The sequence below is a fragment of the Simochromis diagramma genome, unplaced genomic scaffold (genome assembly GCF_900408965.1).
Source record: "Simochromis diagramma unplaced genomic scaffold, fSimDia1.1 OVJJ01000216.1, whole genome shotgun sequence".
Lineage (NCBI taxonomy): Eukaryota > Metazoa > Chordata > Actinopteri > Cichliformes > Cichlidae > Simochromis > Simochromis diagramma.
Window position 1 is genome coordinate 12,914,914 of NW_024386883.1, and position 11,259 is coordinate 12,926,172.

Below are 11,259 nucleotides of genomic sequence, written 5' to 3' on the forward strand. Positions count from 1 at the left end.
TGATTTAGCATATTATACAATTAATTCATGGATATATTTATCTCAAGCATTAATTATTGAATGAGACCACCAGGCACAAGAAAATGATCCACTTTTTTAAACTTTATTTTATAAAAATATTTTTATTAAAAAGTAACAGAGTCACAAAAAGACATAAAACAACCAAAAACACTTTCACACCGAGTCCAAAGAAGCGCGTTTCTGTCATTTTGCGTCTCTGTGTTTGTTTTATGTGTGTTGCTTTGTTTCATTTGTTTGTGTTTGACTTATAATAACATAACTTTGTTGTGGTGGTCATTTTTATCTCTTTTAATAGGAATATGTAGCCATTATGTAGTTGTGCTGGGACCTTCTAAACATTTTAAGCCTGTTTTTTGTTTACATTTACTTTTTTTTTTTTTTAGAAATATATCTTTATTTACTTATTTATTATGTATTTATTCTGTTTTGGAACTAATTAAAGACTTATCATATTAATCATTTCTAAAACAGAATAATTGTTAGTTTTTTGTGTAAAGTTATCAATATAGTTATTGACGATATCCACCACAGGACCAAGGACATTAATTTAATTCGGGGACCAAATGAAGAAAACAAAGACCACATACACAAAAAAGACAAGATGCAGTCAAAAACATCCAAAATGAACACAAAGGAATTAAGAAGCATTTGTATAAATTTGCATCTCTGTATTTATTTTATGTGTTGTTTTGTTTAATTTGTTTGTTACATTACATAACTGTTTGTAGTCTTTTATATCTTCTTTTAGTGGTGGTTTCATGTCGCACCGTAACTTCCTTGTTGTTTTTGGCGCTTTTTAGACTTTTTTTGGCCTCCACAGATGATTGTTACATGGACAAAGTGCGATATCTATTGAGGCACTTAGAAGACGTTGATTGGTCCAAACAGCGGACTGTAAGGGTGAGAGAGAACTGTGATTGGTCCAGGGATCACAAGCGCTGGCTCGGCCCTAAGCCGTTGAGTAGTGTGAGGTCAGGCTCCACCAATCCCACCCAGCACACACGGTTCAGGGGAAAGAGACGACAACATGGCCGAAGCAGAGAGTAGCGAATTAACTTCTGGTGGAATTTTTCAGGAGATCTTCACTTCTCCGCTGAATCTGACCCTGCTCAGTCTCTGCTTTTTCCTTTTGTACAAAATCTTCCGCGGGGACAAACCACCGGAGCTCAGCGAGGAGGACAAACCACTGCCCAAAATGAAGAAGAGAGATTTTACGCTTGCGGAGCTGAAGCCCTACGATGGGCTGCAGAACCCGCGGATCCTCATGGCCATCAACGGAAAAGTGTTTGACGTGACCAGAGGGAAGAAGTTCTACGGACCAGGTTACTAACTGTGGTGTCCTCGTGCCACGAACAAAACCAACGGCAGTTAGTTTAGCGTGGGTTTTAGTTTAGTTACTATCGCTAAATGCAAAAAAACTGTTGCTGCTTGGCACAACTTTTAGTTGACTTCTGTGTCTTGGAGCTGGCGCCACACCCCCTTTAGTTGTTTAACTGAGATCCCGTTTCATAACAGAGGGGCTGCGGTGGCCTTGGAGCCAGAGATCGTCTATGAAGACGTTGAGTTCTCCTTAGAAAAAGGGCTTGATCCCTGCAATGTTTAAAACATACCTGATGCTTCTTCTGTCCATAGAAGAGTCCAGTCTATTAGGGGTTTAAAACTGCAGTAGGGACCATTCAGGGTTTTATATGAGCCCCGGGGGCATCCAGGTAATATAGTAAAAGCACAACAGTATGTACTGTGCGGATGGAGGACATAATATAGGAGTCAAAATATTGGTGCCTTCAGAGCTTGACACAAAGTAGATAGACTCTCTGATTGGTCTGAATGTGCTGTTAACATGTAGTTAATGTCTTAATAGCTGTTATCTAGATTGTTCTTTTTTTATAGCTTTACATTTGGACTACTTTGAATTAATTTGACTATGTTTTTTTTGTAGTGACTAAGCAGAATTGATCTAAAACTCACTGCACCATCTTATGGTACAAACTGTTATTACACAAAAGTACAACCCAGCCCTGGTTCAGTTTCACTTGATGTGTCATCAATGCAACACACAATGCTTTGGACACAGATATAGCAGTTGTTTCTGATGATAGCTTTACAGAAAATGGACAATAATACGTTTAAACCAAACAAAATCACTTAAGCTGCACATTCCCATTTCTGAAAACCACTTTCTAAGAGGATGAAATGAAAGAGTGAAAATCACCAGGACTGTCATCTTTAACAAGTTTTTTTAAAGTTCCATTTAATTAATAAAAGCCAAAAATATGTTTAGCAAATGGCCAAAAATCTAAAGAAAAGTCTGAGGCCGTGAAAACACAAAACTTAAAAATTAGGTAAGTAAATTAGTTAGGGAAGAATCTGGATGTGGATGATATGATTTCCTGGACACAGTCAATTTTCTCTGTGACTTTTCACTTGTGTGGAAACGGGCACAGAGTGAGCACTCTCGGGTTTTGTCTTATCTAAGAATGTAACCTCTGTTGCGTGTAACCTCTGGACAACATGATAGTCATCTGTCACGCAGATTTTCTTAGTGCATTCCACACCCTGCCCTGTAGCCTAAATTCCACAGTTTGTCTCATTTCAGGAGTTTGGATCATTTATATTAAAACTTGCCCTCAAGTTGAAAAAGCTTTGGCAGCTCTCGAGGAAAACCTTAGGACTGGCTGTTGTTTGCTGTTGGGGGGGCGGCAAATAAGGCTGATTAACTCTATATGCTGATCTTTTTGTTATATCTTTTAAATAAATCCAAACTGAGGCAGGTGGTTACTCACCTAGTTCAGTATACTCTGGGATAAGACAGCATTCGTTAGGAGTTTTAAACACCCTCAATGATATGAACCACATCTTTGGGGGGGTTTTGGGGAAAATGTATCATTATCTGTATTTGAAATAACCTTTCTTTAACGTCAGATTTTTCCTCAGCGCGCTCTGTGGTTTAAAGACAAATATTCAAGATATTTTCCCATGCACGATCATCTGATCGTATGTCTTCCTCACCTTGCAGATGGACCGTACGGAGTGTTTGCAGGCAGAGATGCATCCAGAGGTCTGGCAACCTTCTGCCTGGATAAGGAGGGCCTGAAAGATGAACACGATGACCTGTCGGACCTGAACTCCATGCAAAAGGAGAGCCTTTCTGATTGGGAGTCTCAGTTCACCAGTGAGTGGAAGATAAAGCACACTGTCAGGTTATTAGGGTCCAAAAATGCCGCAGAAAAAAAAAGAGGGCAAGGCCTCTTAATTTAAAAATGTTTTACAATTCTTGTGTATTTTATAATTTACTAAGCATTTATAGTAAAATAAAGCCTGTACTTAGATCAGCCAGGGTTTCAGTCAACAAGTATGTCGGGCAGTTTGATTTGCCAGCTCTTAATCCATTATCTCCCTTTACCCTTTAGCCACAAATATTTATTTTCCTCACTGTCAGTAGCCTGTTATCAGATTAAAAGGATATCAGATTACAACTGGATTGCTTTAAGATTGTTTCCCATCATGCTCATAGTGCAAATTTGCAAAAACCTGTTGGAACCATGGAGGTGAAAAAGGAAGAGATTTTGGCCATCTCTGCCATTTATGTGTTCAGGGCTTTTTCCTGAAACAGCCCAGAAGCACAGAGAGAGAGCGACCAGAGAATGTCACTGCTTGTATGAGCTTAAACAAAATTGCAGTGATAAAATGTTTGATTTTCATAAGAAAATGAGAAAAAGAGTAACTTGAGGCGGCTCTGGTTGAGTTTCATGGCCACCTCACGCCTCACGCAGGTGGCCTTGGTGTGAGGTCACATTAATAAAGTGAGACAGCTGCAGATCGCAACGTGCAGACCTTGGCTGTTTTCCCTTCGGGTCTTTTTTCTTTTTCTTTTTTTAAATTAGATTTTTGTTCTACGTTTCAGTGAAGTACGACTACATCGGCAAGCTTCTGAAGCCAGGAGAGGAGCCGACGGAGTACACCGATGACGAGGAAGGAAAAAACAAGAAGGCGAACTAAAACATGAACCGTGACCACAAGGGGGAACAAGATGCCTTAATGTATATTGGTAATTTGATAACCCTAATAGGGTCGCTGGAAAACTCCTCCACCTTCTGTCCATCTACCACTACTTTTGGACCAATCTCGGCTTGTATACAATGACTGAATTCAGTTTATCTTTATTAATCTCGTCTGAAGGCATTAACGGTTAGAAATGCAGCTTTCTAATGTAGAGTTCTTTAATTGTTTAGAGCTGTTACTGTAATCTCTCAAACACTGATCCACCAACCAATCCCAGCGTTTTGTTGAGCTCCTGGTAGTTATGTGGTGCTGAAAAAGGTGATCAGCTCATCTTGATGGTTGCCAGGTTTCGCTGAAGGGTCTCAGGAAGCGATTTTTGGTTATGATTGGCTGCCCATCAGAAACACCAGGCAGAGTTCTGTGCCTGAGATAACCATATTGCTGACATCCCCTCTCTGTGACCTCACAGAGACCCAAAAGTAGAAAAAACTGTCTGAAACTGAGCAGTGTAAAGTCTGAACGTGTGTGATAAGAAAATCCATTGCTGTAAGATGACATAAATCACAGGAAATAATAATACACTGCCCTTGACACAGACTTGCGTCATTAAATCAAGGCCTTAAAGGAGGTAGTCTAAACACTGCTGGTGTCATTGTTCTGTAGCCGCTACGTTGTGCAGTTCCTAACATGATAAGTTAAATCTAAAACTCGTCCATTGTCACTTTAATTATAAGAGTAAGTACATTTTCCTTACAAACTACATCTAACTTTCACATCAGGCCTGTTGTACTGATGATCTCTGAAGATTTGTACCTGCATGCATGTTCAAACTGTAAGAGGATGATGATGTACCATAGGTCTGTTATCCCTACCCTTCGGTTTACTCCTAACAGTTCCTGTAGCTGGAAAAAAATATTCCAAGTATAAAGGTCAAATTTTGCATGGCATAATTAAATACACTAAATCTGTCCCAAAAATGAGCTGATTTTGAGGGGATTTGGTGGGAACCTTTAACATATTTGATTGATCTTATATCAATGTCTCCATAGTCACTATTAACAAGTGAAAGATCCCTGGTTTGACTCCAGGAAGAGACACAGATCCCTTTGGGGTTCTTTAAGGGTATCTTTCAGGAGGGAACAGCTGAAAGTAGCTTTATAATACTACTGTGACAGTGCAGGTTGATGTGTTTCCTCTGCATGGAAAGGCCATCTTCTCTCTCCCTCTGCTGTCTCCTGCGATCTTACCACAGAACAGCAGTTAAGCATTTTAGCATCTGGATTCAACATCCCAGACAAAGGATTTGCTGCTCTTTTCATTCTCAATTTGCTTTTTGACCTGTAAAAGCAGTAGACATGTAAAAACCTTGTCAGTAAATGAATTAGAAAAAATGCGTAATGGTAAGTGCGGTCACCGTGGTGCTCCTTTAAACGAACAAACATTTGGAAATTATTCCCCCCCCCATTTATTCTGTTTACCTTGATTTTAACACTAAATCCATGATGACAGAGAGACCAAAACCAACCCTCAGATCAGCTGTCATGGACGTAACAGCTAAACTTTGAAGCGTTTTCAAGCCTTCAGACGTGAGTTCATTTGTAACTCAGGAGTTGTTTCTGACTGTAGAAAAATGTTTTCTTCTATGTAACTTCCATTTAAAACAAACAAAACATCCAATATGTTGACATTCCTGGTATGCGTATATATATTATTCATCATACAGTCATACTGTTATAATCCTGAAATGATGTTTTGATTTAAATAAAAAAAACTACAATATGAAGACTTGACTGTCTTGTGTCTTTCTATATCTATATTTAGATTTTTATTGAACATGTTTACATGCCTTTATGTTTATGCCCAATTCCAACCCTACCATCTGAATGGCTCAGCACAAATTAAGACTCATTAGACCATGTGATGTTTTTCCAGTCTCCTATTTGCCGAATCCACGCAAGCTCTTCTGACAGGAGTGGCACCCAGTGTGGTCTTTTCCTGATGTAGCCCATCTGGTTTAAGTTTCAGTCTGTTGTGTGCGCAGAGATGCTCTTCTGCATACCGCGGTTATAACGAGTCGTGTCATGGTGTGAGGACAACAACCTTGCCTTCAACACTGATAAGACAAAGGAGATAATAGTGGACATGAGGAAGAACAGCAGCACTACTGCTATGGACTGCCCTCGAGATGAAGGTTCAGAAGTGTGAAATCTAGAACATCCTGACTCAACAACTCCTTTTTCCCCACTGCTATCAGACTCCTGAACAGCTGACCTACCTCAACTGCAATTTTGCACATCAGGTCGCTTTGCACATTAAGCTCCTTTGTACATCCATCTACATCAACATCTGCATACCACGCTTTTCTTCACTTACTTATTTGTAATTATTTATCTTTTTTATTATTTTTTTATCCGTATTTTATCTTTTTATTTATTTTATTTTATTTTATTTTTGTTCTTTTACCCCTTACCCAACTTGGCATTTGTGAATGGACAGCAAAGGAAGAGTGTCATTGCACAGAGAATGCTATTTCTTCTGTACTGACAATAAACACTTTGAATTTGAATTTGAGTTTCTGTTACCTTCCTATCAGCTCATAGGAGCCTGGCTATTCTCATCTGACCTCTTACATCAACAAGATATTTTCACCCTGAGAACTCACTGGGTAGTTTCTCTGTTTCTGGACCATTCTCTGTAATAGTTGTACAGGAAAATCTACGTGGATCAGTGTTTTCTGCAACAGTTTTCTACACTTCATTTACATCTGAAAAGCACCCTGATTTTAAAAAGTCCTGGATTGTGCCTGACAAACACACGATTCCTACAAAATGCAGAGTGAGTACTTGTGCAGAAAGCTCAGAACATTAGCATAAATGTTTGAGCTGGTAAACTTGTTAATTAGTTATAAACTAATTTGTAGAAATTAACTAATAACCTACTCAGCCTACCCTAATCATTTTGTATCATCGATTTTAACCAAAAAAGATATGTGTCAGAAGTGGGATTCGAACCCACGCCTCCATTCGGAGACCAGAAGTCCCGTCTCTGCGGAAGGAGATTATCCTTGAGTCTGGCGCCTTAGACCACTCGGCCATCCTGACACGGTGCTCAACGATGTTGTTAGTAGGGGTCTTAACCCTAACACTGTGTAGCCTATGATTTGATTTGATTGTAATATATGTCGTTATATTTCTTAACAAAAGCAACTGCCAGTTATGTGAGCGTATTTTACAACTTTATCTCAGCTTAAAGTGCGTATTTATCTTCTGTATTCACTTTTAATGTTCAGACTTTATCTGCGCATGCTCGTTTTAAGACTCGTGATGATGCTGCGTTCAGGGAATGGAGAAGAGTGGGATAAATATGAAGTCATTTATATTATCTTTAGCGGATATCCGTTTAATTTGACATAACTAAGCATCAGCATTAATTTCACAGGTTTTTAATACAGTAGGTTGATGTGAAAATTGAAAAACATCGTCACGGGAACAGCTCGTTTGCTAGCGGAGACCAGAGCCTTTTTATGGAAGGTTGAATGACTTACTCAAGTACATTGGCGGGGACTATTTTACTATTGAACATGAACGCAGCATAACTTCCGCTTTGTCTACGTGCGGCGGCCATATTACACTTCCGTGCTTCAAGGGTATCTGAAGACATCGGGCTAGGCAACATGTACCGGTTTGGTAAAGCTGCAGTGAACATTAGCGGTAAGAAAGCAGTTATTTTCATATAAACTCGCCCTAAATGGTTGCGTTTTTAGATCGGTGTGCTGTTTAATACTAGTTGACCTGGAGAATGACAGTTTGATGGGCCGGTGACCGCAGTCAGCGTGCAGACAGGCTAACCTTAACAACCCTGAAGGAGGAAATCTTAAAAAGCTGTTTTCCCCGATTAATTTAATAACCAGAGTTATATCCCGTAAGTGGGAGTCATTATTAGGTAGTCGTTTTAAAGTGCTCCTTATTCAATAAACATGTCGTTGTCCGACCCTCTGACCTGCGTAACTCGAAGACGTGACAGGCTAACACACTTGCAATGCTCATTTCTTTATCGAGTATTTATCCTAGTATGCATTCATTTTTGAAAGTACGCGAATGTACCCGTCTGATGTGAGAGTGCGATACTGCAAGGGCAAATAAGATTAGTAAATCTCTTGACTTGCCCTTCTAAAAGAGGCTAGCAGAAAGCGAAATTGATTGTGGAAGTATTGAGCTTAACAATTCCTGAGAAAATATTTAATACAGCGAATTGTACTCACAAATACTATTTATTACAGGAGAGCAGAATGTACGTGCTTATTTTAAGCATGTATTGGTTTCTTTAAACCCCACTTTAAAAATGAGTTACTGTGTATGTTATGAAAGGGGACAGAACTGTAAAAATACACAAAAACACATAGTTTAGATAGAAAATAGAAGCGCTCCATGAATACCTCTACATGTACATCAATAATAAGATGAAGTAAAAAATTAAACAAAAAGATGCTTGTTTCGATTTGTTATGTTTTTATCATTAGTTTCTGTTACTGATTGATTTTGTTCCCTATTATTATTATTATTATTATTATTTTATTTTTTTTTTAAATTGATTGCTTTCAGTAGTTTCTGTATATCATCTCTTTTCTTTCTGACAGCTCAGTCATTAACATGAGGACTGTTTCTTCTTGTCATGTAGGCCAGGCCATGCGGCAGGTGAGGCATGGATCCAACCTCCCCCAGAATTTCCACTCAAAGTACGGTGCCGGTGTGTTGGTCAGTGGAGCCATCTTCTGCACAGCCGTGTGGGGATACGTAAGTTTGATCACATCACATTCAGTTATGAGCATGACCTGAACAGACCTTAAGATGATAAGCAGTGGTGATGTTGGTGTGGGGGGAGAGGAATGCTATTGTAGAGATGAAAAAAACATTGCGGTTAGTTTGGTCGATACTGAGATCACATTTGTTAAAACTATACTTTGGTTTAATTCAGTTTAAAACAGAATAAATGACTTAAATAAAGCAATTGCCAGTTTGGAGAATAGACCCCTGAATTTTTTTCAAATGAAATGAATACATTTTTCCTCTATTGGTGTTTTTATTAAATGGCAAAAGTTAAAAAGTAATTAAAAACAAAGTTTGATGACTGCACACTCGCATTTTCCACTGATATGCAAATTTTTCAGTTTTTTAAAATTGGTTTCATATTTCCAAACTTGTCTGTTTTCTCATTTTCACCAGGCAATACTGAAAAAATAAATTTGACTTCTCTTGCTTCAGGTTCTAACTTCGACTGGCATCACCTGGAATCTGTCACCTGTCGGGAAGATCCAGCCCAAACCGTGGAGAGAGGAGTGAAGAGGTGCCATGACGGAGCTACCTTCCATCCAACCCTTCTGTTTGTACAGATGAATAAAATATCTGCGTGTTCAGACAGCAAATGCTCTTGTTTATTCCAACATGTTTCTTTGTCCAAATAAATTAAGTGTGATTCTACTGACTCCATCTGTTTGAATAAAGTTATTAGTTGGCTTGATATCAGACAGAACTGTTTTGAACTGAGGAAAAGTGAGTTGCTGAAGGGCATTAAAACATTTAAATAATACAGATTTTACTACCTCCCGTGTGTTTTTATTAGGCTTTTTAACAGAGGCTTAAGACATTTGAAGGGAGCAATGTGGTAATATAAAATTACAAGGTTTGTGTGATCATGAGAAATACTGTTACATGAGAAATACAGGCCTGAAAAACGAAAATAACCTGGAAAGCTTTGAACACCAATGTAGTCAGATTTTTAGTACACTCACTGGTACCAACCCATGTAGTTGACTTGAGATGAAGTTGAAGAATTTGGAGGTCATCCTTCATTATTCCATCCATTTGTGTTCAATGTACCAGTACCACTGTACCAGCCCCAGAGCATGATGCTATCTTTTTCGGGACCTTTGCAAAGTGGTGACACATTTTCTAACTAATGTACTCAGTACATCTAATATATTCATCCAAGGATGTGTATACAATAAATAATCTGTTAAAATATTTCTTAAGTTTTAGTTACTGGTATGTTTTTAAAATGTATTATGAATTTCATTCATTTATTCAAAAGTATTAATCGGTATTGACAATTTTTACCTTACAGATATTACTTTCCTTATTATTAACCTAATTATATTTTTCCTTCACGTGCTTATTTTTGCAAAAATAATATCCTTGATGCTTTTGCCAGGGGTAGATCTAGAGAAATGTCCTAAGTTTTTTTTACACATATGCAGCTGTTACTTTCTGTAATATGTATTATATATGGTTAAAATACATCAAAGTATACACATTTCATTTAAATATAGTCTAACACACAAGTCTAACTCAAGCATCACACTCTTTTTTTTAATAGAAAAAATAAAATTGTAACTTGAGGTTTGTTACATTACATGAGAACACCACAGGCCTAAAACCTGCAGGTCTAACAATGGGAGGTGTATTGCTCCTCCTTTTTTCCACTTAGAGACAGCGTTGCCTACTTTGACATTCAATAGTACCCTCATTGTTTTAACACACAAAACCAAACAATGACTACACTACACACTGACTATACTAGACAATGCTACTCACTAACTACACCACAAAATGCTAAACTTCACAAATCTCTCACATTTCAAAACTCGCTCTCTCTCTCTCTCGCAGCAGTCACACAAACCTCATGTGCTGCCATATCATTTTTTTATTGGTCGACACAGTATATTTTTCGTGGTAGCATTTTTTTCCTTTTTTTGTGCTGTCATTTGAAAATGACGTTTTTACCATTTTTTTCCTGCACTAAACGTGATGACAGTATTCAGGGGGGGGGAAAGCATCAGTATATATAGTTTATTTTAATCATAATTATGGTTTTAGTGGCTATCAATAAAATTTAAAAAGAGCATATAGGCAGGGGCCGATCTACAGGGGTGGCATAGGGTGGCATGTGGAACCCTAAAATAATTTCTTGTCCCCCTTAGTGCCACCCTAGTTTTGCAGATGACTGACTGACTGGGGTGACAAAAGATTATTATATGGTGGCACATGCCACCCAATGCCATGACTGTAGATCCGTCCCTGGCCTTTGCTATATCTTCTAAAGTATGCAGGAGGGGAGGGGGGTTGAATGACATCCACTAAGTTCAGCTGATGCAGTAATCAGGAAGCATCAGAAGATAAACAGCAAACCGATCCAATCAGCGTGGAAGCTCTCCTAATGCATTAGCCAATCAGCAGCGGC

The 11,259-nt window shown here is 38.4% G+C and overlaps 2 protein-coding genes and 1 non-coding gene across 3 annotated transcripts; 2 read left to right on the forward strand and 1 right to left on the reverse strand.

Moving 5' to 3' along the window:
- The first annotated feature begins 995 nt into the window (after positions 1-995).
- On the forward strand, positions 996-5,806 carry pgrmc1 (progesterone receptor membrane component 1). Its single transcript, XM_040032358.1, has 3 exons — positions 996-1,343; positions 3,038-3,193; positions 3,926-5,806. The coding sequence occupies exons 1-3, from the start codon at positions 1,049-1,051 to the stop codon at positions 4,018-4,020; spliced, it is 546 nt and encodes a 181-aa protein (XP_039888292.1). The 5' UTR covers positions 996-1,048; the 3' UTR covers positions 4,021-5,806.
- Positions 5,807-7,013: 1,207 nt separating this feature from the next.
- Positions 7,014-7,124, reverse strand: trnal-caa. Its single transcript has 2 exons — positions 7,087-7,124; positions 7,014-7,059 (listed from the first exon to the last, which is right to left on the reverse strand). It is a non-coding gene; the product is annotated as a tRNA-Leu (tRNA).
- Positions 7,125-7,599: 475 nt separating this feature from the next.
- Positions 7,600-9,509, forward strand: LOC120733867 (cytochrome c oxidase subunit 7B, mitochondrial). Its single transcript, XM_040032359.1, has 3 exons — positions 7,600-7,733; positions 8,701-8,816; positions 9,285-9,509. The coding sequence occupies exons 1-3, from the start codon at positions 7,697-7,699 to the stop codon at positions 9,360-9,362; spliced, it is 231 nt and encodes a 76-aa protein (XP_039888293.1). The 5' UTR covers positions 7,600-7,696; the 3' UTR covers positions 9,363-9,509.
- The last annotated feature ends 1,750 nt before the right edge of the window (positions 9,510-11,259 follow it).